Here is a 27,569-nt window from a genome sequence, read left to right on the forward strand (position 1 = left end):
GAGAAGGGACGGAGGTTGGAGCAAACAGCGAATCAGTGCAGGGCAGAGGGAAGTCAGAGAACATTCCAGAGCTTTAAGTAGATGTCCAAAGGTGCCTACTTGGTCTGTTGCTGCTTCTACCAGGTGGAGTCTCTGGCTGCCTCCTCTCTGCAGGACCCTAGTATCCCCAGAGTGTGTGTGGGGGGGTCTCCCCTCCACATTCTAAATCCAGGGAGGTGTGAAAGGGGAGAAGGGGCGACCTGGTTAGGTCCTATTTTACCCATCCCCACCCTCAATGCAGCAGTCCTTGCTTTGGACACTTTTAATACATTTGGAGAAACAAGCGCTATGAGAACATTTATCCCCAAATACGTTAATAAAAAGATGTTTAACGATAAACTTGATGTGACAGCATTTGATATACTACACAATGACAAATGGAGATATGTATCCTCTCAATCCTTCCATCCCTCTGCACAAAGCCTGAGTAGTCACGCTATTTGCAAGGCTATCTGCAGGGGGCTGGAGAAAGAGGGATGGAATTTATCTTCTCCCCAAACACAAGCAGACCCCCTAATCCAGCCCATAGTCTGAAATAGTGATTGTGTCCTGCTCCAAAATCCTCCAAAGGAGGGTGATAATCTGGCTCCATTGAAGTCAGTGGGTCTTCAAGTCACTAGATCCACATGGTCCTGGATCCTATGGCCTTGCCTATAAACCCCCCTCCTCTCTTCCCCCCCTCCCCCAAAACATTGACTTATTGCGGGCCAATGCAGACATTCCCAAGCAGTGGACAGAGGGTTTGGAGACCTTGCGGCAAAGCTGCTCCACAGTTATACTCCCCCCATTGCAGCCCCAATGTAGGGTTTCAGTGGTGTGGAGAGCATCCCATTGGCTCTCTGCACTAGGGAAAACTGTCGCCCAAAGCTCATATGGTCTTTAAAGGAGGAGCTATAGAACCATAGAAATAGAGAGCTGGAAGGGAGCTTGAGAAGTCATCAAGTCTAGCCTCCTGCATTGAGGCAGGACCACGTAAACCTACACCATCCCTGGCAGGTGTTTGTCCAGCCTCTTCTTAAAAACCGCCAGTGTTGAAGATTCCACAGCCTCTGTTAGGAGTCTATTCCAGAGCTTAACTGCCTTATAGTTGGAAAGCTTTTCCTAATATCTAACCTAACTCTCCCCTGCTGCAGATTAAGCTGATTACTTCTTGTCCTACCTTCAGGCGACATGGACAACAAGTCACGTTCCCCATCATAGTCTTCTTTTCACAAGACTGAACACGCCCAGTGTTTTTTTTTAAACCTGGCCTCATAGATCAGGTTTTCTAAAACTTTTTTTCAGTTTTGTTGCTCTTCTCTGCATTCCGTTGCCACTCTCCCATTTGTCCCCATCTTTCCAAAAGTGTGATGCACAGAATTGGCCAAGTAGGGCGGGACAATTACCTCCCTTATCTTACATACAACACTCCCGTAAATACACCCCAGAATAGCTGCCTTTTTCACAACTGCATCACATCGTTGACTCAGATACAACTTGTGATTCAGTATAACCCACATCCTTTTCAGCAGTACTAACACCTAGCCAGTTATGCCCCATTTTGTAGTTGGGCATTTGACTTTTCCGTCCTAAGTGAAATACTTTGCACTTTGCTTTATTGAATTTCATCTTGTTGAATTGAGACAACTCGCCAATTTGTTGAGGGTATTTTTGAATTCTATTCCTGTCCTCCAAAGTGCTTGCTACCCCTCCTAGCTTGGTATCATCTGCAAATTTTGTAAGGATGCACTCTTGTCCATTAGCCATGTCATTAATGATAATATTGAATAGTACCGGACGCAGAACTGACCTACAGGATCTCACGAAATACATCCTCCCAGTTTGACAGCAAACCATTGGTAACTACTCTTTGAGTACGGTCTTTAAATTGTGTGTGCCTAACTGATTGAATCTGACCCACATTTCCATAGTTTGCTTCTGAGAATGTCATGTGGGACTGTGTCAAAAGCCTTTATTATAATCAAGCTATATCACATCTACTGCTCCCCCCACAATCCAACAGGCCAGTAATACAGTCAAAGAAGGAAATTAGGGTGGTTTAGCATGACTTGTTCTTGCCAAATCCATGCTGACTATTCCTTATACTTGTATTATCTCTAAGTGCTTACAAACTGATGGTTTAATAATTTGTTCCAGTATCTTTCTAGGTAGTGAAGTTAAGCTGACTGGTCTATAATTCCCGGGTAGCCTCCTTGTTCGCCTTTTTGAAGAGAGGTACTATGTTTGGCCTTCTCCAGTCCTCTGGAACATCATCCATCCTCCATGAGTTCTCAAAGATAATGGCTAATGGGTCCAAGGTTGCTTCAGCAAGTACCTTATGATGAAATTCATTAGGCCTTGTTGACCTGAATACATCCAACTTATCTAAATAGTCTTTAACATGTTGTTCTCCTATTTTGGCTTGCATTCCTTCTCCCTTTTTGTTAATATTTTGTTTTGAGTATCTGGTCTCCATTAACCTTTTTAGCGATGACTGAAGCAGCCTTCTTGATACCATCAGTTATTATCCCTTCTTCCCTGCTAAATAAAGGACCTACATTTTCCTTTGCCTTTCTCTTGCTCCTCATGTATTAAAGAACCTCTTCTTATTACCTTTTATGTCCCTCATTAGGTGTAACTCATTTTGTGCCTTGGCCTTTCTAATTTTGTCCCTACATGCTTGTGCTATTCTTTTGTACTCCTCCTCAGTTCGCCTATGTTTCCACATTTTTAAGAGTTCCTGGTGGAGCCATACTCGCCTCTTTCGATTATTCTTATATTTCCTTTATATGGGGATAGTTTGCAGTTTTGCCTTTACTATTGTCTCCTTCACATACTGCCAGCTCTCCTGAATTACATTTGCTCTTAGCTTTTCTTTTCATGGAACCTTACCTACCAGTACTCTGAGTTTATTAAAGTCTGCTTTTTTGAAACAAATTGTCCTGCTGCTGCTCTCACTCCTTCCTTCCCTTAGAATCATGAAATCGAGCATTTAATGATCACTTTCACCCAAGTTGTCTTCCACCTTCAGATTCACAACCAATTCCTCCCTGTTGGTCAGAATCAAGTCTAAAATAACTGTTCCTTCATCCACTTTTTGAAACAAAAAGTTGTCCCACATAATATTGTGTTATGCTGTATTTCTTTTCCAATAGATGTTTGCGTAGTTAAAATCCCCAATTACTGCCATGTCTTGTGTTTTGGATATTTCTGTTATTTCTTCTAGAAATGCCGCATCCTGCACCTCCTCTTCCTGATTTTATAGTCTATAGTAGACCCCAACATCACCCCAATTTTTACTCCTTTTGTCTTTACCCAGAGACCTTCAACTGCTCTGCTTCTCACCTCCTTCTGGACCTCAGAATAAGTGTATATATTCTTTATGTATAATGCAACACTTCTTCCCTTTTTATTCTGCTTGTCCTTCCTGAACATGCTGTACCCCTCTATATCAATATTCCAGTCATAAGACTTCTCCCACAAAATCTCTGTGATATCAATTAAGTTATTTAACTTATGGACTAATACTTGCAGTTCGTCCTGTTTATTCCCCATACTCCTTACATTTGTGTATAGACAACAAATATGTTGAACAGATTTCTCCCCACACCCCTGATTTCCTTCTTGTTAGTCCTATAACCCTATGGCTCCTGCCTGTACAGTTCCAAGCTCATTGTTGGTGCTCAGTAAACAACTACAAGTCTTTTTAATGTAATCCAACAGAGTAGATTTCATGTGCCTCATCCCAGAAAATGAATGAAAGTTAGTGTGTTTTAGCATTGTGTCACTCTGTACAGTTGGTTATACTATTTTTCTGTTGCATGTTGGGAATCAGGAGTCTTAGGTCCTATTCACAGCTCTACCCCAGACCTGCAGGGTCACTTCACCTCTTCGTTTTCTTTGTCTGCCTTGTCCACATCAATTATAAGCTCTTTGATGAAGGGACGGTGTCTTACTATACATACAGTGCCTAGCACAATGTGGCCTTGATCTCCCTTGTGGCCATTAGTTGCTATGTAATGCAAATAATACACTAAAACATTAATAGAACCGTGCAACTAAATGACTTTGCATCATGTCTACTGCGTCATAGCTGCCTAGCTCAGTGTCTTCACTTCAGAAACAATACAGAGAAGCTGCAGAACTCAGGCAAGCTCTATTCTGCATCACGAATAATTAGCAATATTGCCAGCTATGTTCTGATTCAATGTAGCTGATGAGAGCTTAGAATTTGACACAACAGGATTTTATTTTATATAGCACTTTTCATAGAGCAAATATCCTGATATGCTGAAGAAAGCAGCAATGGGTCAGATATTGATAGTGTAGGGACTGTATAGGACACAGCAACCACTGTACTCAGCAATAACTTGCATACAGATTTGGATGGGTTGTCACGGTGCTTCCTAGAGTTCCCAGGCATGAACTGGGAGTGTGACTTGCTACACCCTTCAGAGGGTGCAGCATACACGCCCCCTCCAGAGCCATCCAGTTCTGCTGGCTAGGGCAGAGGGCAGGCCAATGCTCTTCCCTGTCTCACCTACAGAGACCCTTACAGGAAAGCGTCTCTAAACTCAAGAGAGTGCAGCAACAGCAGTTGTGGTCAGATGCTGTATGGAGCCAGGCTTCTTCTCCCTTCCACCATGCTCTCGTTCACCCATGCAAGGGCCAGGCACGATCTCACCTTTACGCAACAAACTAACAGTAAAATTAAAGACGCTTGTGTGAACAGCTTTATAAACTGTATCCAAGGAGCCCCATAAAGCCTATTGATCAAGATTAGGCTTGTTTCAGAAAGTGACTCAGCAGCAGTAAATCTGACAGTGCGCTCCTTCCAAATCACCATGTCTTGTCATTAAGATGCCTGCTGTAATGGTTAGTCACAACAGGAAAAAGAAAAAGGGTATTTCATATCTCTGTGCTAACACACAGTCTTTGATTCTAACTGTCTTATGCAGTACTGTGGCTTCTTCCCCTGGGCAAAATTTTGAAACTGGTTTGTAATGATGGGGCATCATGGACTGCAGAGCTGTACGTGGCTGGAACACATTTCCTCCCACCCTCCCGCCCAATGAATCCAGAAATAGCAAGGGGAGCAGTTTTCACACAGGCAATGTGCCAGCTGAACAGCTCTCAATCATGGTCAAAAATCCTCTTTTTAACAATGTTTAGTATGCCGCAGAGCTGCCTCTGCAGTCCATTTGATTTGTTATTTCTTGAACTTTCACATAGTAAAGAAGTCTATTTTCTTTGTCTGGCTCATTTAGAGCTATAGTGCCATTTTTTAATACGAGCATCCCTACTGCTTTGTATGTAGACGATTACTGTTCATGCTTCGCCTCATTTCTGCCATTTAATGGCATTGTAAAAATAGCATTATGTAATGAAAAGGGGCCATTCTTGTTGAAGGTCACAGACCGAGATGAATAATAACCTTACCTGTTGTTTACAATAACATGAAAAGAGGGAGCCTCTCTTAGCATTTCTATAATTCTTGTTCAGAAACACAATTCTGTATCATATGATACAACATGATAATATAGTGTGTATGTTATAGGGAGATTCAATAGATCCCATATTATACCTGGCAGCCATATGAGGTGAGAGGGGAAACACGTGCGTGTGTGTGTATATATATATATATATATATATTTAGTTCATTTTACAAAAATGTCCTCTATATTTTTAGCGAGCCAAGGTGGATGAGGTAACATCTTTTACTGGACCAACTTCTGCGGGTGAGACAAGCTTTCAAGCTACACAGGTCTTCTTCAGGTCATATATACATAGTTTTAGAGTTTTGTTCTGCACAGCAGTGCTATAACCAGCATATTGACAAAATTCTTGCAATTAGTGTTCATGCTAGTTAATTTTTCATGTGTGTGTGCTCTGAGCAAAAATTGCTGTTAATTGTTCCACCTGGTTTACTCTGTTTAAGTGCTTCATTACCAGTGTCACTGAACACTGTGTGCTCTAGTCATGGCACAATTATCAACTACTGTAGACAAAGCCAGGCATTGCTGAGTCCTTATTAGAACTGCAACATAGAACTTTCTAGAAACTCGAGGTAGAAAAACCCTTAAGCTACCTTGCCTCTCCTCCTGCCCAAATTGGAAACATTATAATACTGATACTTTGCCCTCCCCAGGGTCACACTTGGCCAGAAGGTTCCTCCATTCCTGGAATGCTGTCAGACAAATCTTCTCTCTTTAGCTTCCCGTTGCAAGAAGGAAAATATAACAAAATGTAGGAACTCAAGTGAATTATCTACGATGTGTACTTGTGTTTGTTTTCCTCCTTTTGTTTTTCTGCTTCCTTCTTTTCTTGCCCCCATTCTATTCTCTATTTCCATCTCTTCCCCCAGCCTCCTACTTTCATTCTTGGTCCCTATTTCGAGTTAGGTTTTGTTCCTTCTTTTTTCATCATTTTTCTCCCTGCTTCATTCTCTATTAAAATGCCCCTTTTTACTCTTCCTTTCCCTCTCTTTCTTTGTGCTCTTTCTTGTTGTTTGCTATTCCCTGATGTCCCTCTTTTCCCCCATGTTCTGTTATCGCTTATCAAGTGCTTTCCCCTCGTGCCCCTTTTCTGCCCTGCCCTGTTCCTCCATCTTCAGTCTCCCCTTCTTCCCCTTCAGTTGTCTGGACATTCTCTCTGCCTATGAAACCTTTGTCTGCTCTCACAGCCTGTCTCTTGCCTTCTCCTAATGCTTAATTTGTAATGAAAGAGGGGCCGGGACTCAAGCAATTTTTTTTACATTCATTCACCGATGAGGTAAGCCCAGAGGTGTCGGGGCTATGAACTGCCAAGCCTAGAGGTGCCGGGGCTCAGCCCTGGCAAGCCCTGGCACTGCCTCTTCCACTAAGGGTTTCTTTTTTTCCTCCCACTTCCCCTCAAATCTTTCTAATTTCCTTTCTCTCCTTCCCCTTCGGTCTGAATCTAATTGCTTCTGAATAAAGTAACTGAGTGGCAGACTTCCTCTCTCATCTTATATGGAGGCCTAGTTTCTGTGCTTATGAATTGGCATGAATATAGGTCTCTGCACACAACGCCACAGCCTTGGACTCCTGTTGCAATGGACTTAATTGCAGAACTACCACATCCCCCGGACACTCGCTAATTGGGGTTGTTGTTGAAAGATGCCAACACTTCATCCCATGCCATACTATTTCTACTGCATGGAAGATGGATTGGCTCTTCCTGGAAAATGCCTTCCACTATCACGAGTTACAATAAAGCATTTTATCAGACCAGGGTCCCAGTTCATTTCCCAATTCTGATGGGAATATCTCAGACTCCTTGGTGTTGAGTCCGTCACCTTATCATAGACTAATGGGCAACAGAGAGAGTCAATCAACTCTTTGCTGCTTTTTGAGCTACCACAAGGATGACTGGCTTCTCCTTCTGTGCTATGCCAAATTTGCATAAAACACAATCCATGCCTCAATCCATCCATTCATTGCAAACTATGGCTTTACCCCCTGCTTCCTGTGAGTTGCCTGTGAGTTCATCAGTACCGGTCCCCCGGATTTACCTTCCTACCTACACCAGGTGCATGGGAGCTCAAGGAACACTTGCAGTCTGCCAAACAGGCCTATAAGCACCATGCAGACCCAGACCATCAGGTTATCTCGAATCTGGCCACAGGGGACAAGGTGTGGCTCTCTGCCCAGAACCTTAAATTGAGCTGCCCAACCACCCAACTAGACAACCAATGCCTGGCCGTACAGAATGGGTAAAACCACTGGCCTTCAGTTTACAGTTGCACAAGTCTCTGGAGAGCCACCCCATCATTCACATCCCATGCTGAACACCCTGCACTGAGAACCCATACCCAAACCACGCCAACCTACTGCCACCACCCATAAGATAACATGGACAGAAGGAATACTTGGTACACCAAAGCCTCAACTCTTGCTGAGTTAGGGGAAGGCTCCAGTACCTGGGGAACTGGGAAGGCTGTGGTCAAGTTGAGCAGTCTTGGGAACTGGTAGAGAACAGTCATGTCCTAGACTTATTGTGAATGCTCCATTAAACGTATCCTGAGACACCAGACCTCACTTTCAAAATCAAGGCCTGCAACGGAGCCAGTCTGGAAGCCAGGCAACCTAACAAGCACAGCCAGCTTGACTGGGTGGAAGACCATCCTTTGAGCCCAGCAGCAGTTGCTCAGCAGCTGTTCAAAGCAGTCACCCCTGGCTGTGATAGCTCCTGCAACTGCTTGTATGCAGCATCAGACTCAGTACCACACCTGCCTTGGATCCAACCCTGCCCCTGCCTTGCCTCACTCCAAGTAACCCAGTTCTGATCATTGACTCTGTATCCTGTGATGCCTGCTCTAACCATTGGCACAACTGCCCACATTGCAGTCACTCACATGCCCTGCCCCTAAATTCACACATGGAGGGTGCTTTCCTGATATGGCTTTCCTAGTTCCTGCAGGGTATGGGGTGTTGGATGATTCTCCCACCCCACGGCACTGTTTTTCCCCTCTCAAACCAATCTCGATCACCTGGAGGCATCTGCAACATGGGAAAGGGCAAAGACTGGGCAAAGTTAGGGGAATAGTGCTGAGATGGCTGGATGGCCCAGTTTACCTTCTCTCTCCTCTGGACTGCAGGCACACAAGATACACCTTGGTGCTGTATTAGCTTTTCTGCAGTGCCCACCCTGGTGCTCACTGTTGCCAGACCACCTCATCGCCATACTGTGTGATTGCGGCGGAGATGCCTGGATTCCAAGGCCAGACGGGACCTCTGTGATCATCTAGTCTGAGCTCCTGTGTAACATCTGCCATAGAACACTCCCAAAATAATTCCTGGAGCACATCTTTTTAGAAAAACAACCAGTCTTGATATAAAACTGGTCAGACTCCACCACAACCCTTGGCATATTGGCCAGTGCTTAATTACCCTCGCAGTTGTGCCTTACTTCCAGTCTGAATTTGTCTAGCTTCAACTTTCAGCCAATGGATTTTGTTATTGGGGTCCAAGCCAGTGTGGAAGTGAGGGGATTCTTACAGATTTTCTTCCTCCATGGCTGCGCCTGTCGATTTTACCATGGGACATGGCAAACTAGACTTTTCAGGTGCTCAGCAACAAGAGGGTATGGATGCTGCCATCATGGCAAGCTGGCCTTTTCAAAGGAACCCAGTGACTTTCCAAAACTCTGTTGCTTGGGAGCAAATTATGGCGTTTCTTAGGGAAAAGGAGGGCGAAGATCTCCTGCACTGAGTTTCCAATCCCCATACACACCATTATGTCTATTTTGCAGGGCAGCCAGTCTTCACTTGGGAACCATACAACACGGTTTGGTGGCAGTGGGGAACTGACTGGCTTGAAGTGAAAGAGAAGGTTCATGACTATAAATCAGATGGTGCATTGGTGGGGAACCTTAGCACCATTGCTGATGGACAAGCTTAGATAATAGGCTCAGGAGCTATGGGGCACCTATATAATTGGCCTGGATGGGACTGGGAATGAGAAACAAGGGACTCCCAATCTGAGTGATGTCTTCTATATTTTAAATGTGAATTTTGCTATCAACCCACCACTGCATCATACAAGACTGGGGTAGACAAGTGTACAAAACCAAATCTTTATTAAAACAGTCATAGGCAAATCAGTGGTTTAAGTCCACTGCAACTTGCCACTTATGCAGATTAAGAGTAGACTCAAGAAGCTAACTGGATGAAGACATAGGACTCTTTGATAATTGTATGTGATTTCATCTATCTACTTATATGGCCCTCACCACCATGGTAGCTGAAAGACTCCTTTGAAGGCTTCCCTCCAGCAGTTAGTTTTAAAAATATATATAAAGGTATTAATGTACGTAGTTTCTAGAATCTAGACTGTACAGGAGGAGGTCAGGTGAAACAGAAATTCAACAATGTAATTCACAGATAACCTGTTCAACTGCTGTTAATTCCAGGGCATTTGAGATAAACCTGAAATAACAATGTGTGCATATTTGCATTCCAAAGTTGGTGGTGGGACGGGGACACTGTTTTACACGTTATTAGTTAATTCTTCCATTCACTTGGACTCTCAAATCTTTAAATAAAACAGCTGTATACAATGTTCTGAAATCATGTAAGCATGCATATATATATATATATACTATACATGGCATGTGTTTATTCTAACATAGTCAACAAACATACTATCTGCTTGGCTGATTGCATTATTTTTAAGACCCCCTCCCCCCGCCCTTTTACCTCCTACAATTGCTGTTTTTGCCCAAGTATATAATGATTAATGTGTCCTTCAGCAAATGCGATCGGATCTGTCTGATTGTATTAGTTCCTGTTCATTGGAGTTACTGAGCATCAATCACGTTTTAATCAGAGCTTGTGTACATTGACTTTTTTGTAAACAGCCTCAACAATGGGGCTCATTGTGATCCTGAATTAAGTCCTTAATGGCAACGAAAACTAACTAAAAAGAATACAACTTTCATATATAATCATGCTTTTAATTTTTAAATGCAACCATGTCTGTTTCTAATGTGCCACTTAACCTGTTAAATACCCTAAAACTAGATTAGCATTTTTAAAGAAAATGCCATCTTTATATTTGTAATCATTTTTATTAACGCAAATATCGTTATGGGACTCCCCTTAAAGTCCCCAGGTGCTAATAGGTCTGTCTTACCTTTTGCAAAAAGCTGTATTTAAAATATATATATTCACTTATCAGATCATCTATCTTAATATTAATGTGTATTTTTTAAAAAGAGGGGAACTCTTCCTTAAAAAACACCAGTACAGAATCCATATATTGTCCACTGAAATAACAAAATAATTGTCACTTATATGAGCAAGATCACATCTCTTTGTTCAGAAGTGTCAATGCAAGTGTCACCCTAATGATGAAAATTGGTTGTGATGTATTTAACGCTCGTTCAGACTGTTAAGAGGAAGTGTTCTAAGTTTAGAAAAGAAAAACAAAAATAAAATAAAATAAAATAAAATGAATGTTGTCTTTTGTCAAATGTCTGGCCAAAAGTTGTGCTCATTGGTTTCTTAAGATCATGCCAGGTATCCCATCCATTTTAATAAGCAGTGTTTAGTGATGGATTCAGAATTGTGTAAGATTAACTATGCTCCCACATATAAACAGTGTGATAAATTAAGCCTTTAAAAATGGAATTCTCCCACTTAATGAGGACCAGTTGATTTCATACTTTGTTGACCTTTCTGATCTATCAAGTAAGGATTAGACTGAAACAATTACTCTCATTTTAAACCCAATATTGAATAATTCTTGTATTATTAACATGTAGCTATCCAGATACTTAGAGGATGACAGCATTTTTGTTCAGCTACTGAAGGAAATACTTGAGAGTGCAAATGCATGGCTGCCTACAAGCATAATGTCTTAGAGCTCCCATTTAAGGATGGATGAAATGGTTTTGAAGATATTAGGAAACTCCTAAAGCTTTGCGATGGTTTTGAAATGTCTGATTAGCTCCCCTTTCCTGCCCATACCCACACGTTTTTGCAGTTCTGCACTCCCAGGTTCTGGCTGGGATATGTGTCAATATCCCACTCCCCCAAAGGCTATTCAGGTGGTCTTTCCATCCTGACTGGAAGCAAGTAGTACTGGGACTCTCATGAGAAAGACTGATACTTTCTGCAGGTTCAAGAGGTTCAGAGAAGCACCCAAAACTCTGGATGCTTAGCTAACGCTGAGCCAATCCTAATTTTCAAACGTCTTGAGTCATGCCCACCAGCAGTCTTCTCTAGGACTGGTTAGCCTTGGCACAAGAGAGCCTACACCCAAGGTGTCACAAGACACTAGAGGATTTTACCCCAATGTGGTCACTGGCTGGTAGTCCATAAAATAGAACAATTTATGCAGTGCTGAAACATAGCTAATTCCCAGTATAAAATAAATTAAACTCAGGTAGAATATCCCAAAGGCAATGGTCTTGTAGCTTCAGTTGACTGAGTCACTTAAAACTAGGCTGGATGAAGTACTTGGGAATATGCTATAGGAAATGTTTTTACATTAACAGGATGATCCAGTAAGTCTTTCCTGTTTCTAATTTCCATGATACTCTGGGGAATTCTATGAATTACATGAGTTGGTATATCTGTGGAATTGTGAAACACCTGCGCACCTATTGAGCTAAAGAATAGCTAGAGAAGGAACCATCAACTCAGTAGAGCAGTTCCAGGTCAGAGATTATAGAGGAATATAGTTTTCTCTGCATGAAGAATATGGTGGAAGGTTGTAGCACCTCAGTAAAGAGAGAACATCTCTCCCTGGAGGAAAATAGGAACTGAGCAAAGGCAACTATAGTCCAAAGAAAAGAATGTATCTAACATTATAAAGCATTAGTTTGTGTCTCTATGTGTGTATGAGATAGAAACTCGGACCCATTTTTAGATGTATGAGGGGATATGGGTCGCATGCTCTGTTGTGTGTTACATACTCTACTCAGTCCTCACAGGGACCTGCCATTCGTGTCAATGGGAATGCTGTGCAATGAGTGAGAGCAGTATCTGACAACTAGGTGGTAATTAGAAAAGGTAAACTTATCCTTGTTGTTATGAAGGAGACAGTGGTATTAATTATATTAACTTGGTATATCATAATACAGAGATGAGTTATAACTTTATGGGACAAATCCTGCTCTGTTCTACCAGAATGAAGCTAAAGCCTAAGAAATAAATGAATAGAATTTAGTCCTGTATCTATAGTTCCTCCACACAAAAAATTACATGACATTAGAAGAATGCTTCATAAACGGTGACCAGTGGTCTGCAAAGCACTGACTGGTCACGTGACACTGGCTCATCCTCCCTCCTTATTTTCAGCTGCTAGATTGGATTTACAAGGAAGCTACTTTGTTAACTTGCCTTAGCAAAACCCCTATGCAGGTGGGTTGTGAAAATGTTTTTTTTTAGTAAGTCCTGGTTTTCTTTTGATTCTTTCAGCCCATTTTTGGTGCTTTTGGTGAAAACGAGTGGAATTTGATTTTCTCCCAGTGGCTGTGTGTGGAGAATAATGATTCTTAAATTGTGGCTGAGGGGGTAAAATGGTACAACAGTAATAAAAGACTGGACACTGATATGGAGAAATGTAAATTGATATGTACAATAACCACAAGTTAAAGATGATTTATTGATTATACTCCATCCTATGGCAGCCCCTCAGTGAAATTAAAATAGTGATGAACATAAGGATGGGTTACCTGTCTGATCCATTCCATGCACATTCAAACTTGTCAAAGATGCAGTCATTTTCATAAAGGGAACACAGCTTGCTCCTAAGGTAATCATGGACCTGTTTAACAGAAAAAGACAGTGCAGTTTTTACAAATCTTTGTTTTAGAGTATGTCCTATACTATTGCTCTTACAGGTTGGTAGAGTTTACAAAGATAGAGCGTACTTCTATCTCTTAAACATGAAGTCTGTGCTTTTCTATAGTTCAACTAGAAGAGTGCTATAGAATTAATGTAGCAGGAAAGCTCTGGCTAGAGCATGCTCTTCTGAGCATACTGTAGATTACCTCTCTCAAACATGGTTGGTTCCCGTTAGTGTGACTTTCTGAACTTTAGCCTGATTCCAAAACAGATCTTCCCAGCTGATACAGCAGATGTGCTAATGAGAGAATGAATCGTCTAATTTAAATAGTAAATAATAATAATCCAAGATCTAGAGACTTTCACTTACAATATAGGGCTCTGAGAGAGAGGCCCCTGCTCCATTTATAAGGGGGAGGGATAGCTCAGTGGTTTGAGCATTGGCCTGCTAAACCCAGAGTTATGAGTTCAATCCTTGAGGGGGCCATTTAGGGATCTGGGGCAAAATCAGTACTTGGTCCTGCTAGTGAAGGCAGGGGACTGGACTCAATGACCTTTCAAGATCCCTTCCAGTTCTATGAGATAGGTATATCTCTATATGTTTGTTAAATGTTATAAAAGCTATAATCTGAGGTATTACATTATACAGCAATTCAGAAGTAAAGGATGGTAAGATACATGGTGTCTTATTTACATAGATTAGTACCCAGAATGCTCTCCCGCTCTGATAGCTACTTCATATCAGTGATGATGTCTGAGATCTGAAAACAAACCATGAGTTCTTATCTTGCATGCTTTGAAAGTAAGATTTACAGAAGACCTTATGTTAGGCTGCATATTTCTATGGAGTGTGAGTTTATCATAGAGGACACAACTCATGTGCATTGCATCAGTCCTTTAATTAATTCAGTTTTTTTCTTCTGTATGATGTTCTTCACCCCCACATTGAAATAAGGAGCCAGAGAATTCCTGCCTGCACAAGGCCTAGTAATCCAACACCTCCATCCGATATGAATGTTGTATAGATGACTTCTGAGGAAGTACCATATCAATGCAATGTAGCATAAGGACCAAATTTAGCCCTGCCATAAGAAAGTACCCCTTCCATTGAAGTTCATGAAAAGTATGTCTGTTTCTGTCAGAGCTAAATTTGGATCTCCTGACTGTGGCGTTCTCAACACGTGTAGGATCCTCTGCTGGTCGAAGGCCTAGAGTCTTCTCCAACAAGATACTTTAATACCAGTTTCACTGTTCTGTCTGGTGTTATTAAAACTAGAACTGTTTGCAACAGCTGCACTGTACTGTAGTGAACAAACTTGCACATTAACTCAATTTTTTATGGGCTATAAATTTCTGTCATGGATCAATTTTCAGAATTAGATTAATGAGCATCCTAGGCTATATACGATCAGTTAAAGTATGTCAGCTGAACACGCTATTTACTTAATAGCTAATAAACATGTGGGAGATGGGGGTAGAATGTTTCCCAGTTAAATGCATTTACTGAATGTTGCACATTGTGGTGCACATTCATAGTGGGTGCTTCATGTAACCTTCATAATGAGATAATTCCGTCTTCCCTTTATTGATAGCCACCAGATTTTTTCAGCAGAAATTGGCTGGGTTCCCTAATTGTCACTCATCTCTAAGGCGACAATCATTGTCTCATTTGTTAATATTTTTAAATGTGTTACAGGATTGGGAGTATTTGTGTTAATAGTGTTTATTGAGTTAATTTGTTATAGTTATAGGAGTGTGGCCCTTTCATCAGTATTCTGATTGCCTCGCACAAAAATCAACACATGGAAGAAATTGACAAAAGGGGTAGGATGAGAGGATGAAGCAGCAGTAAAATTATGTACATAGTATTCAGTGGTCTCAGATCTCCACCTGCCTAGCTATTTTCATCTTTTCATGATCTTTTTTCTGCTACCTGTTCCATGTACCACCTGTCCATTGTGACTAATGCTCCCTTTGAAAAGTGCATCCAGCTCTACAACTTTTAATCAGCTATGCAGTGCTTTGTGTTTCCTCCACTTTCATTCATCCTTCTGAATTTCAGAAGTTCTTAACTCCTCGTTATCAAGGTGTTAATGCTCTATCCACAGGCTTTCACAAATGCCAGTGCTCATTTGTCGGCTCTTCATTCCGACCTTTCTTTTCACTCTTGCTCACACTGATACCCTCCAGGATAACTGTGAGAATCTTTGCGGTTAAAAATTTGAACATCTGTCCTGTTTTTCCATTGTCATCTCCCACTCATGGAATGCTGAACTGTCATAAAGATGAGGTTATCAAATCAGCATCCATTGCATCAGTAAATTAAACAATGTACCAGAGGCAACCATGCACCAACATTACCAAGATCACTGCTGTGTTGGCCTCTGCAAAGGCAGCACAGCAGTTATGTTGATGATTCCAGATGATGACTTCATCCCTCCCTGCACCAGTCAGCACAGCGGCTGTGGAAGGGAGCACACATTGCTACCTCCTTAAGACTGGCACAGGGGTGGCTTTCCCTGGAAACTTTTGGAAGCTCCACATCACCTCCGTGGTAGCTCAGTGCTACAATTTTGCCCTGTATCTCCTACCCTCAATGCAATGGATTGATGTGACTGACCATTTAGAAACACGGTTTCAATGGGATAATCTGTGGCGAGTGGCATTGCAAGAAAACACATTTTAAAAAACAAAAAGTCTAAGACCACGAGCAATAAAAGTACTTTTGTTTGTACACTTAGGTTGTTTTTATTAATTATTATTATTATTAATTATGATAAAATTGATCCACTGCTTAATGAATTCTGGAGGTAAAGTCCACACTATCATGGTTTGATGATAAAGCTGGATTTTATTGTCCAAATATTGCTCGTATGTGCTATCTCGCAATCTATTAAAAATGTTCCAATTTCCAGAAAAACTGTTCTTAAAGAATTGCTACCAGAATTTTCCTTTCTGGAATCATGCTCCTCTGTTATGTAAGCCCTTGACAGAATTATCCAGACAGTCTATGCTCTAGGAAAACACTAGGGAGCTATTTTGTTCGAACAAATTATTTCAGGCAGTGATTGTCATGACAAAAGGCACATTAGTCTGAATTATTGTCATTAGGCCTTGCCCACTTTGGGATCGCACCAATACTAATCACAAACATGGTCAAGTTTGGTTGTTGCTAACAGAGGTCTGTATTATTCTGACCCCAAGGTGATGAGGCCTTAGAGAATTACATGAGAGATCTTGTTTAGAAGATGGCCAAGAAACTAAATTCTGTCAGTGGAGCAGTTATAAAACCTTTCTTTTCTTGACCCCTGTGGAAAATCTCCTATGGTGACCCTTCACGGAAACAATCTCATCTAGCCTCCAAAATATATACACTGCATGTGTGCACATGGCACTTCACAACAGTCCAAATTTAGACATCAAGTAATATGCAATGATGACTACAACAAGGGAAGACCAGGCACAGTGGATTAAAAAGGCCAAGGGTTGCAATAATATACCATGTTGTTGTTTCAGTTAGCAATATGCTTAACAGTTCTCTGAGAGCAAGACATATATGAGTGACGTGAGGAGTAGGAGGAAGGCCGGTAAAATGGTGAATGTGTCAGAGCAATAGAGAGGAAGGGAAGGTGGATAAGGGTACAGGCAGCAAAAGAAAGACAGAAGGATGGTTCTGTAAAAAGGAGAATGTGGTAGGGGAACACAGTGAGGGCAGGATGAGCCACCAAAACTGAGCAAAGTCAATATGAGAGAGTTTTAATATTAGTTAACTGGGCTGACTATCAGGGGTGGCTCTAGACATTTCGCCGCCCCAAGCACAGGCATGCCTGCGGGAGGTCCACCGAAGCCACGGGACCAGCGAACCCTCCGCAGGCAAGCCGCCGAGGGCAGCCTGCCTGCCGCCCTCCCGGCGACTGGCAGAGCGCCCCCCGCGGCATGCCGCCCCAAGCACGCGCTTGGCGTGCTAGGGCCTGGAGCCCCCTCTGCTGACTATGGGAAGTTGTGATGGCTTCCTCTTTACTGCTAGTGCAAGTGCCAGCTGATTCCAGACTCCTGAGGCTTTTTCTTGGCCACCCCCTTGAGGGAGAAGGAGGCTGGGTGCTGAGCATGAAATGGAATCATGTTATGTGGATTCCTTCTAGCAATTAAAGGGAAAACAGAGAAGAGAAATAGGGTACAGTTCAGAGCACGTCAGAGGGATATAATTTTTCTCTAACTTTATTTAGTGGCAATAAGCTGAAGATAATGCAGTTCAGAGTCCTGCACAGGATGTATTGGAAGTCTGCATGTCTTTATAGTTGTGCCTTATGAGAACTTGGCATTTGTTAAAGTAATTAGTGCTAGTCTGAGACACATTACAAAGACTAGTCCAAAATACAATATAATATTGGGACTGAGTAATGATTATTATTGATGGGATGTGAGGATAAAAATTGCCCCGACCTTCAGTTACTTAATGTACATAAGTTCTTGTTATGAAGAACACATTTTATAATGGTTGTCCATAGCACTACCTAGTGTAAAATAGGATTAAATTTAGACACAAAATAGTAGCAACATGGAGAGACTGATACAGTAGATCAATAGTTCTCAACCAGGGGTTTAAGGCCCCCTAGGGGGCCTTGAGCAGGTTTCAGGGGGCCTTCAAGCAGGGCCAGCATCAGACCTCCTGGGGCACAGGGCAGAAAGCTGAAGTCCCACTGCATGGGGCTGAAGCCCAGGGTCCTGAGCCCCGTCACCCAGGGTTGAAGCTGAAGCCTGAGCATGGGAGCCCCTGTGGCGTGGAGGCCCAGGCAACTTCCCTGCTTGCTACACCCTAAAGCCGCCCTGGCTTTTATATGCAGAAAACCAGTTGTTGCAGCACAGGTGGGCCGTAGAGTTTTTATAGAATGTAGGGGCGGCCTCAGAAAGAAAAAGGTTAAGAACCCCTGCAGTAGATGACAAAGCGAGCCTCTTTTAACAAGTATCTTATATCCTGAGTACATGATGATTCACCACACTTTAAAGCAATATTGATGTTATAGATGAGAAATCTTTTTACCCTACAGTAAATAATTTCTACATGGGTTATGATGCATTAGATGAAATGATGTAGTTCAAATATTCTTATTTATCTTGTTTATCATCTTATGTTTCACTCCCCTTTTTTGAATGTAGGCTTTTCTTTGTTATTTCTTCGTTTGCAGTTGGAAAGGCATAACCTGTAGATACAGTCCACCAAGCCCAGATTTTCATAACTGTGTTTGAGCAAATACATGTCCAATTTGTACCCACAGTTATTGTGCTTACATGTGCAGTTGTACTAATGACATGTACAAATATCTATATGTTCAAAAATGCACAGTTCTGAAAATCTGGGCCTTAATTGCTGCCTTCTGAGTACATGTCAAGGTGTATAATAATATTTCTTTCTTAATTTGCATTTGCTATCCAGACATTCGTGTGCCTATGGCCTGGTGGACATAGTATTTGCATGAGAAAAAATATATTTTAAAAAAGTATATTTTTTGAACATTTTCTCTTTTCTATAAAATCCAGAACCATCTTTTCCAATGAGAAGAGGACAAAAGGCTGCAGAAAATAGCCTGAATTTACTGAATCCTAATCACTGATGTTATTCTGTCCTACGAGGCATCCTCTCATAAATCACTTGTGATCTTCCTTGTTTTGTTAGCTGCAAAGGATTTATTTATACCAATGGCATCACTATCCTCTCTAGAGTGGGTAAGTGTTTGAAAAGAAAAGACAATCTATAGTTTCACTGAAGGCAGCAAGACCTAGTTTTAGACTTTCCATCTTTTTATAAGCTTCTGATTATTTCAGTCAGTACTGACAAATTTACATTTTACTCATTTCCCACATCTCTGCATGGAGAAATATAACTTTTTAATTGGCCCCACTGCTAGGTGTCAGGTTGATTTAAAGGTGGCCAGCTTATTTCAAAGATTCCTACATGAGGAAATAAAAGCAGATGTCAGACTCAAGACAAACAGGTTGGCCTGCCCATTTCTTTCCCTCCAGGGAGAAGGCTGCTTACCACATTAACATCTATGCAAAATAACACATTGCCAGAGGTCCTAAAATCTTAGACATGGATGTAACATACCAAATACTGTTTTATTTCCCTCACTTCTCATCATGTTTCACATAAGAACCAAAATCTCTAACACATTTATCACTATCAGGGCAGTTAAGTTACTGAAGAAAGTCAGTTTTGTGGCTTTACAGGAATGTAAATTGGCATTTTCAAAGGCTAATATGGGATTTAGCTACACAGCTCCTACTGAAACTAATGGGATGTGTCCCAGAAACCTGAGTCTATATTGGCTGCTTGTACAGTTAAAGAAAAACAAGACCCTAAATACTATTATGGTGGGATTTGGCACTCCTGATAAGCCGGACTCCTGAGTTCTTATTAAATGTTACCAGGAGTTCAGGTAAATAAATAAATAAATAAAACCCAAACCCCACAACCCTATTCCCAAGGCAGGGAACACGGGCTTTACCTCCACTGACTTAGAATGTGGGATATATACAGCAGAATATTCATTTTCAACTTCTGATCTCCTGCACAGCTGTCCATAGCTAGGCATTACTGACCAGCCCAACTGTACTTTTAAAGATTGTCATTTTACATGTGCTTATGCAGAACACAGTTTTCAACAGCTTTTTCCCATTGTATTTTTGCAACAAGGACTTTTGGGGGGCACACTTGTCCCACTTTGAGTGATCTTAGAATATTTTAAACTCAGATTGTTCTTACCAGATGGCACAGACGCCAGGGCCCAAATTAACTATTGGTTGAAGTCAGCAGAATTGCATGCTCCAACATTAAATTAGTCACTTCATGTGAGTCTCACGGTCGTTAGCCAAACTCCCATAGTGATGACAATATTATGATGTAACAAGGGTTTCTTTTGGGATTAGGCCAGTTCAGAACTCTAGGAAGAAATCTACACGTGGGATTTTCAAAAGCTCTCAGCACTGGCCTAATTCTGCTCCCCCTAACTTAACGGTGCAGCTCTCATTGATTTCAATGGGACCAGAGTTAAGCCAATGCTAAGCACTCTTGAAAACTCCAACCTACATCTTTATTACAACCATTAAATTGTGGAGTTGCATAATGAACATCTTGACACAGAACTGAAGAGATGATTCCCCTGGATATAGACAGCAGTTGTTTTAAGGGACAAATTCAGCTTTGGTATAGCCCCACTGGCTGCAGAAGAGGTAATGCTCTCTCACCAGGGCTCTTAAGGCTCAAGTGAATCATATCTACTATTTATTTTAAAGTGACTCTTGTATAACAGTCAGAACAAGCACTGAGGATCTATAGTGCGCTATGAATATATTTGGAATATTGAGATTTTTTGCAGCGTTGCACTTCAAGACATAGCAAACATCTACCTGATATGTTTCTATAGGCTTCGTTTCCATGTTCAGATCCCAAACTTTGACAGTGAGGTAATCCCTTGTTAGCATATATCGGCCACTGTGACTGAATTTAACATCCGACACTGAAGAGATAATTTCTGAAAAAAACGATCTGTTACTGGGGTCTTCCGGTTCTTCAAAAACTGTTTTTTAAAAAAAAAGAGAGAAAAAGAAATTAGAATATCAAACATCTTTCTCTTTAGAAATAATATGGTTAAAGGTACAAATCCATATCCTATAACATGAATGATTTCGCTGTTAATGTCTTCATGCGATATTTAAATAAGAATACAAGATTCACATTTTAGAACATGGGCTTTGACAGTTTTGGAGGAAGCAAACGTGATGGCTCAGTTACAGATTATGTCAGTTTAGAATTGAGTAACAATGATAGCTTAGAATTATCATTTATTCTGTGTATTACACTAGTGCTTAGAAGCCCCCGTCATGGACCAGACCCCGTTGTTTTAGGTGCTGTATAAACACAACAAAAAAAGACAGTCCCTGCCCTAAAGAGCTTATAATGTGATTAAGTGTGTGTGGTGCCTTTCATTCGGCATGATCCCACACTGCGTTACAAAATTATACTCATAAGAATCATTTAATCCACCAATGAAGTACAACCACCTCTGTGTTTAAAGACAGCAGCCATTGAAACTCTTTAGGGTAAAGACTATCTTTTTGTTCTGTGTTTGTATAGCCCTATGAAAAATCTGAGGACAGGAAATGAAACAAATTTCCCATTTAAAACTGGTGAGGGAAGGTATGTATTAAATGGAAACTAGTCACGATCCTGCAAAACGTGACAAGGGATCGTTCATGTCCACAAGAAGTCAACAGAGCTGTGCAAATAACTTACTTTTCAGTTCACTGGCCAAGTCAAAAACTAAAACTGAACTGTTTTGGGTCAACCCAAAATGATTTTTAATTTTTTGGCAAACCAAAAAGTAAAAGAAAAAAAATGTTTTGGGTAAATCAAATGAAACAAAATGTTTTATTTAATTTGACCAATTTTAACTTTTTTTTTTAAATTGCAGCAACTTTCAAAACTAAGTTATTTCAAATAAAAAATGAAATGAAATGAAATGAATCACCATTGCTGTTCTTACACCTTGTTTGTCCTGGGAGGGCTTCCATCCCATTACTGACCAGCTGCAACCCTGCTTACACTGGGAGATGTATATATTATTAATGATTTTTTTTCTTATGAAAAAAGTCCTCTGCCAAGGCATTAGGAGTGCTGTACAATATAATAAAACATTAATTATGGCTGAGATTTTCAAAGGTGCCTAAGGGAGGGAGGTACTCAACACTTATGAAAATGACCTCTCTGAAAAATTCTGACCTAAAATGGAGAGTTAAAATTAGTTAAATATAGTATACACTACAGTGTACAACAACAGTAATAATACACTCAGGCCTTTAATCTGACACAGTAAGGGGAAGGATAGCTCAGTGGTTTGAGCATCAGCTTGCTAAACACAGGGTCATGAGCTCAAGCTTTGAGAGGGCCATTTAGGGATCTGGGGCAAAAATCTGTTTGGGGATGGGCCCTGCTTTGAGCAGGGGGTTGGACTAGATGACCTCCTGAGGTCCCTTCCAACCCTGATATGCTATCTGGAGTTCAACATTATTTTTCAAAAGGAGAATTATCATCCCTATTTCACAGATGCAAAAACTGAAGACCTGTAGCTAACAATAAAAGATATCAGGTATATTTCAGATATCAACATGAAATATAAGTATTAATTAATGTTGTAACATGGGGCCAACAGGCCTCAGGTCTATAAGACAATAGCTTAGCTAAACTGAGGCCTAAGGCCTAGAGACTTGACAGGAGCAACTACCCAGTAAGTGATCCTAGATCATAAGTTGTCACAAGATAGCAATGACCGTGTATCACAAGATGTCAGAATACAGAATACTGCATTAAGCAAGTGTTGCTAAACTGCTGATATTTAGGAAACGTATATTGCAATGTACCAGTTAAAGCCGGTTAGAATATTGTGGAGATTTTTGCAAACATAGGAAATCAGCAATGTGCCAACCACAAGTTGTTATAGTGACTGAGTGACATAAAGGTTAATGAGTACAAGGAGAACTAATAGCCCAAGCACCTATCAGGGTCAGGAAGAGACCGTGGGTCTCCTGACTCCCAGCCCCCTTTGCTAACCACTTAACCATACTTTTTCTGTATGTTAAGTTCACAGTCTGAGGTGAGATGTCTGCAAGTAACTGAGGAAAAGCGTTTACTAAGTATTTAGATAAGTAAAGTGGCTTTCTCTTCCACCGCACCCTTAAAGCAAAATAATTAAAATGCATTTCTGTGTGATTACTTTTTGTAGTCCACCAAGGATTTACTTCTCAACAAAATTCAAAGGATCTAAGTTACAGCTTCGGAGAATCAAAATAATGTCACGCTGAAAAATGAGAGAGCTGATTGTCTGTGGGTTAGCTCAGAAAATGATGGGCAACTTCCTTTGCGGATGGTGTGTCAAATGCAGCCATGCTTGCACATGAGAATAGACTCTCTATATTTAAACACATACAACAAATCTAAATGATAATTAACTACATCAAAAGAAAAGAAGAAAGAAAAAACTTTTCAGCCTGAGAGTAAATGAACACCTTTAAACAGCTCTCTGGAAATGTGCGGAGACATTCAGTAAGGTAGATATTTTGTAATTATCCTGTCAAGTTTTCAATAGAAGTCTGATGAGCACAAAGCAATTATCATCTCTCACACCTCTTCTCTTTAATCTGTCCAAACCGTGTATTGTGAATGGCAGGAATTTCATCCTCCTAATTATGATGTAAAGTTGTTATTAAAACCAGGAAAGAAAAAAGCCACTAAAATGCTCTTTCATTTACGGCAGTGATGAGTTTTCTCCATGTTTCTCATCTTAAAAGCTCTACAGTTCTGGCTGAGTTCTGCTAATGTTTCCAACAGGAGTTAGATCAGAACTGGTGTGCTCTCTATTTTATTACATAGTCATAATGGTCATGTACAATAGTGGCCCATATTTGTGAAATATGCAGGGTTCTCTCATCATCTGTTGTTTTCCTATATTTACTACAGTAAATACCTTGAATACTATAAATCATGAGGTTATTTATCTGCAAATATTGATTTAGGTATTAAAGTCAAGGTTCACTACCTTTTTTTAAAAAGGGAGGGATAGCTCAGTGCTTTGAGTATTGGCCTGCTAAACCGAGGGTTGTAAGCTCAATCCTTGAGGGGGCCATTTGGGGATTGGTCCTACTTTGAGCAGGGGGTTGGACTAGATGATCTCTTGAGGTCCCTTCCAACCCTAATAATCTCTGATTCTTTATATGAGAGAAAATGGATTTGAGTAGCCCTGATCTGCCATAAGCAACTCCTTTAAGCAGAGTATCTAGCCCCAGGAAGATCACCTCAGTGTAGGGAGCATCTTTGGGTGGTTTTGTGACCTCTATAACACCCCTGTGTGCAGTGGATATAAGAGACATGGTAGAGGAAAGGGGAGTAGCTAGGGCACCCCAACACACTGAGCATCTCTGCCTGCTATATTAGTTTGCTGGAATCATTATCATCAAGTGTAAGGTAAAGTGGCCTTTGGTCTTCTCTAGTTCACACTGGGAGACCAGTACTGTAGAGCACACAGTAGCCCAGGATCAAGAGAGTGCAAAGCTGCTTTAATTTTATATAGCAAGAGAAGTCTCATTAAACTGGGATTTGGAAACAGAGTTTTGCTGAAAGCTGCTTAAAAACTAAGTTATAATTCTCTAGCAATTACTAAACAACTTAGATAACTTCTGTCTACCTTCAGTTACGAAAAAAATGGATTTCATACTCCAAATGCAACTGTCCCTTCTCAGCGTTAATTAGATCAAAATGCTAAAGCTAATTGTCCAATTGCAAACCATTGCACAAGCTGATGAACACAATCATCAGTAATCGTGTGTCATTTGACTTTTCATTTAACAGTACCTAGATTTAAATATGGTCTTGATGGTAGAGGCAGTGCTATCATTAGCTATGAATTTATCTGATGCAGTTATATTGATTTGCTGTAACTTGTGTGAAACAAATATTTTACAAAAGTTTGATTTCCTAACTTTGTGACTCTGTAGGTTTAAACTCAATAACTTCCCACTTCTTTCTGTTGTTTCCACCCTACTAATCTCACTGCGTGACACAATGGAGAGGACCATATGCAGGACAAGTAGGGAAAACAGCATGTACAAGGGAGATCAGTGGCTCTGTGGAATAATCCCCCATCTGTCAGGCTCTGCAGCTTATAAGAGAGCTGTTATGTGAAAATGATACAGAATGACAGAGAAAGTTACTTTCTTCTAACCCTTCCCAAGGACTTTATTAGAATAAACAAGGAGCATTAGCCCTTAAATTTTGCTTCACTGAAGAACTTCCACCTTGAACCTCTTCTAGCCCCCGCTCCAATCTCCCTGGCTTCTTGCTACAGATTTTCACAGAAAAATGTCTGAGTGTGGAAAGGGGAAAGATTGGGTTGATGGATGTGCTCCATAATATTGCTCCCCTAAAGTCTGTAGACAATTTGCAGCCTAAAATCATATTGCTTCCTTCTAAGAAAAATCTGAAGGAAACTCCGTGAGTTGAAATCCAGATTTCTTTGCCTTTCCATAGGTTTCTTAATGTAGGGGAGGAGGAGACAATACAGGTCAATGTGTGTAACATAATGCCTCTGTAGCTTGCCTTTCCACCGTTTTAACTTGGGCCTGATTTTGCAATTCCTTACTCACATGTTGGTGGGCTTACTCATATGAAGAGAGACAGCCTGTGCTGGCTGCATTTGCAGGATCAAAACCTACAGAGGCAGCAGTTTTGTCAACAATACACATTGTCATTCAGTCAGACTGATACTCATTTTGAATGCAATATCACTGCTATGTTGCTAACATTTACTTTATCAAGACAATTTTAAATACAGACAATCATCATTAGTTACATGAGCACATACTATTTCTTAAACTATATAAGACAAGTTTTTTTCCCCTACATCCTTGTGAGACGTATCATCTAAAGTGCATAGTGAATGAGACACTAGTGCTGTATGTAAGTGATTTGGACATAGTCTTTGTGTGGCATAACACAGAAGAACAATAGGTTCCATGTGAAATACTGACCTTGAGAATTTCCTGACTTAAAAGTCCTTAACTGCAACTTTAGTGGTTCTTCAACATATTGTTCCATGTGGAATTATATATTATGTAAAGATAGAGAGGGATGTGTAGGGGAAGATTTTCAAAGGCACAAGCTGGAGTTAGGTGCCCAAGTCCCATTGATTTTCAACCAGAGTTCAGCACCTAACAGTCCTTTGTGCCTTTGAAAATCTCCCCTATAATTACATCATGTGTATTCAATGGGGGAAAAAAATCTAATATTCATGCAACTTTGATGAGGAATCAACCATTAAAAAGTTAATGAGTTACAGAAATTAACGCCGAATACACAACTTTAACTCTTCCCATTTGTGTGTTTGCGGTAAAAATGTATTTATTTTATAATAATTGCCAAAAATAGATGAAAATATGCAAATTGGACTTGCTTATTCCACCTTATATTCAATATACATATATTTTAGGTCCAGGGAATACTAGTGCAGAAGTTTTCAGTCTGTGATTTGTGGCCCACAGGTGATCCACAAGTAGTTGCTGATGGTGTGTGGAGAGACAGCCAGTCATCTCTGGCACTAATTCTTCCTCCTTATTTCCAGATGCTAAATTACAGTAAAATACAGCTAAAATACTTTGTTTCCCAATATTATTTTCCACATATGAAATAGCTGTAGATGAAACAGGGATGTGAAGTCATTGAGAATAAAAGAGAGGTGGTCCTACAAAACAACACTGGTATTATGCACTCTCCACTATGGAAAAAATATGTGAGGGCCCCTATTCTGGTATGTAAAACAGATTGGAACTAAGGGAATATTTTAGAAGTCATGTGTCCTCTTTCCCATGGGGAGCCAAAACATAATTTACACCTGATGAAAGTATATTAAAAAAGTTACATGCTTGCAGAATGTTTTCCTTTGTTTGGCTGGACTGATTTTTTGAGACAGTGGGCACACGCAATTTTTACTAGACTCAATGGGAGCGGTGGGTATTCTGCACCACAGAAAATCAGACCACTTTTGTTTGGTTGCTCAATGTTAATAATTCAAGTGCCAAAATTTTAGCCGATTTGTTCATGATTCTACACACACACACACACACACACACACACACTTTACACTTCACAGTATAAGGATGCCTCAATGCAACACAGCAAATTCATGTATCTTAACAAACAGTTGAAAAGAAACATCCATGTACTTTATATTCCATAAAAAGACCTCGTTTAAGACTTCAAACTTTCTGAAAACAATTACTTTCCCCCCAAGATAGAGAGTTTCTGTCCTCGATACTTCTGACTCAATTGACATAAAACACAGGCTCATCAAGGCATTGCTATAGGACAGACAGTTTCAAAATAGAAATATTAATAATGCTACTCAAAAAAACAAGTGATCTGTTTTAAAATTAAAGCAATAACAACCCCCTAAGATATAATGGGCGATGGTGTTAGAATAACCATCTACAATCTGAAGCTATGCTACACAGTTATAAATTCATATGAAAGAAATAGTATATTGGTAGGATAAAAAATGTCAACTGAACACAGTTAAATTAGTCTTTCATAGAACTAAAAAGGAGAGACCTAGACAGCACAATCTCTGAAAAGAGCTGTTATCAAGACCCAGGAACTCTGTGGTAACAGGCTTTTCTACAGTTGAAATACCAG

General features: G+C 40.6%; 1 protein-coding gene across 5 annotated transcripts in view; it reads right to left on the reverse strand.

Annotated features, from left to right (window-relative positions):
• The window catches only part of PPP2R2C (protein phosphatase 2 regulatory subunit Bgamma), a 280,747-nt gene that overhangs the window by 3,788 nt on the left and 249,390 nt on the right, over positions 1 to 27,569 (reverse strand). For all 5 annotated transcript variants that reach the window (XM_045018596.1, XM_045018598.1, XM_045018600.1 and 2 more), the window contains 2 exons: positions 20,738 to 20,907; positions 13,219 to 13,310 (listed from right to left, as the gene is read on the reverse strand). In XM_045018596.1, the coding sequence (XP_044874531.1) occupies positions 13,219 to 13,310; positions 20,738 to 20,907 (262 nt within the window). The remainder of the gene's footprint in view (positions 1 to 13,218; positions 13,311 to 20,737; positions 20,908 to 27,569) is intronic.

Source organism: Mauremys mutica, chromosome 5 (assembly GCF_020497125.1).
Source record: "Mauremys mutica isolate MM-2020 ecotype Southern chromosome 5, ASM2049712v1, whole genome shotgun sequence".
In the NCBI taxonomy this organism is placed as follows: domain Eukaryota; kingdom Metazoa; phylum Chordata; order Testudines; family Geoemydidae; genus Mauremys; species Mauremys mutica.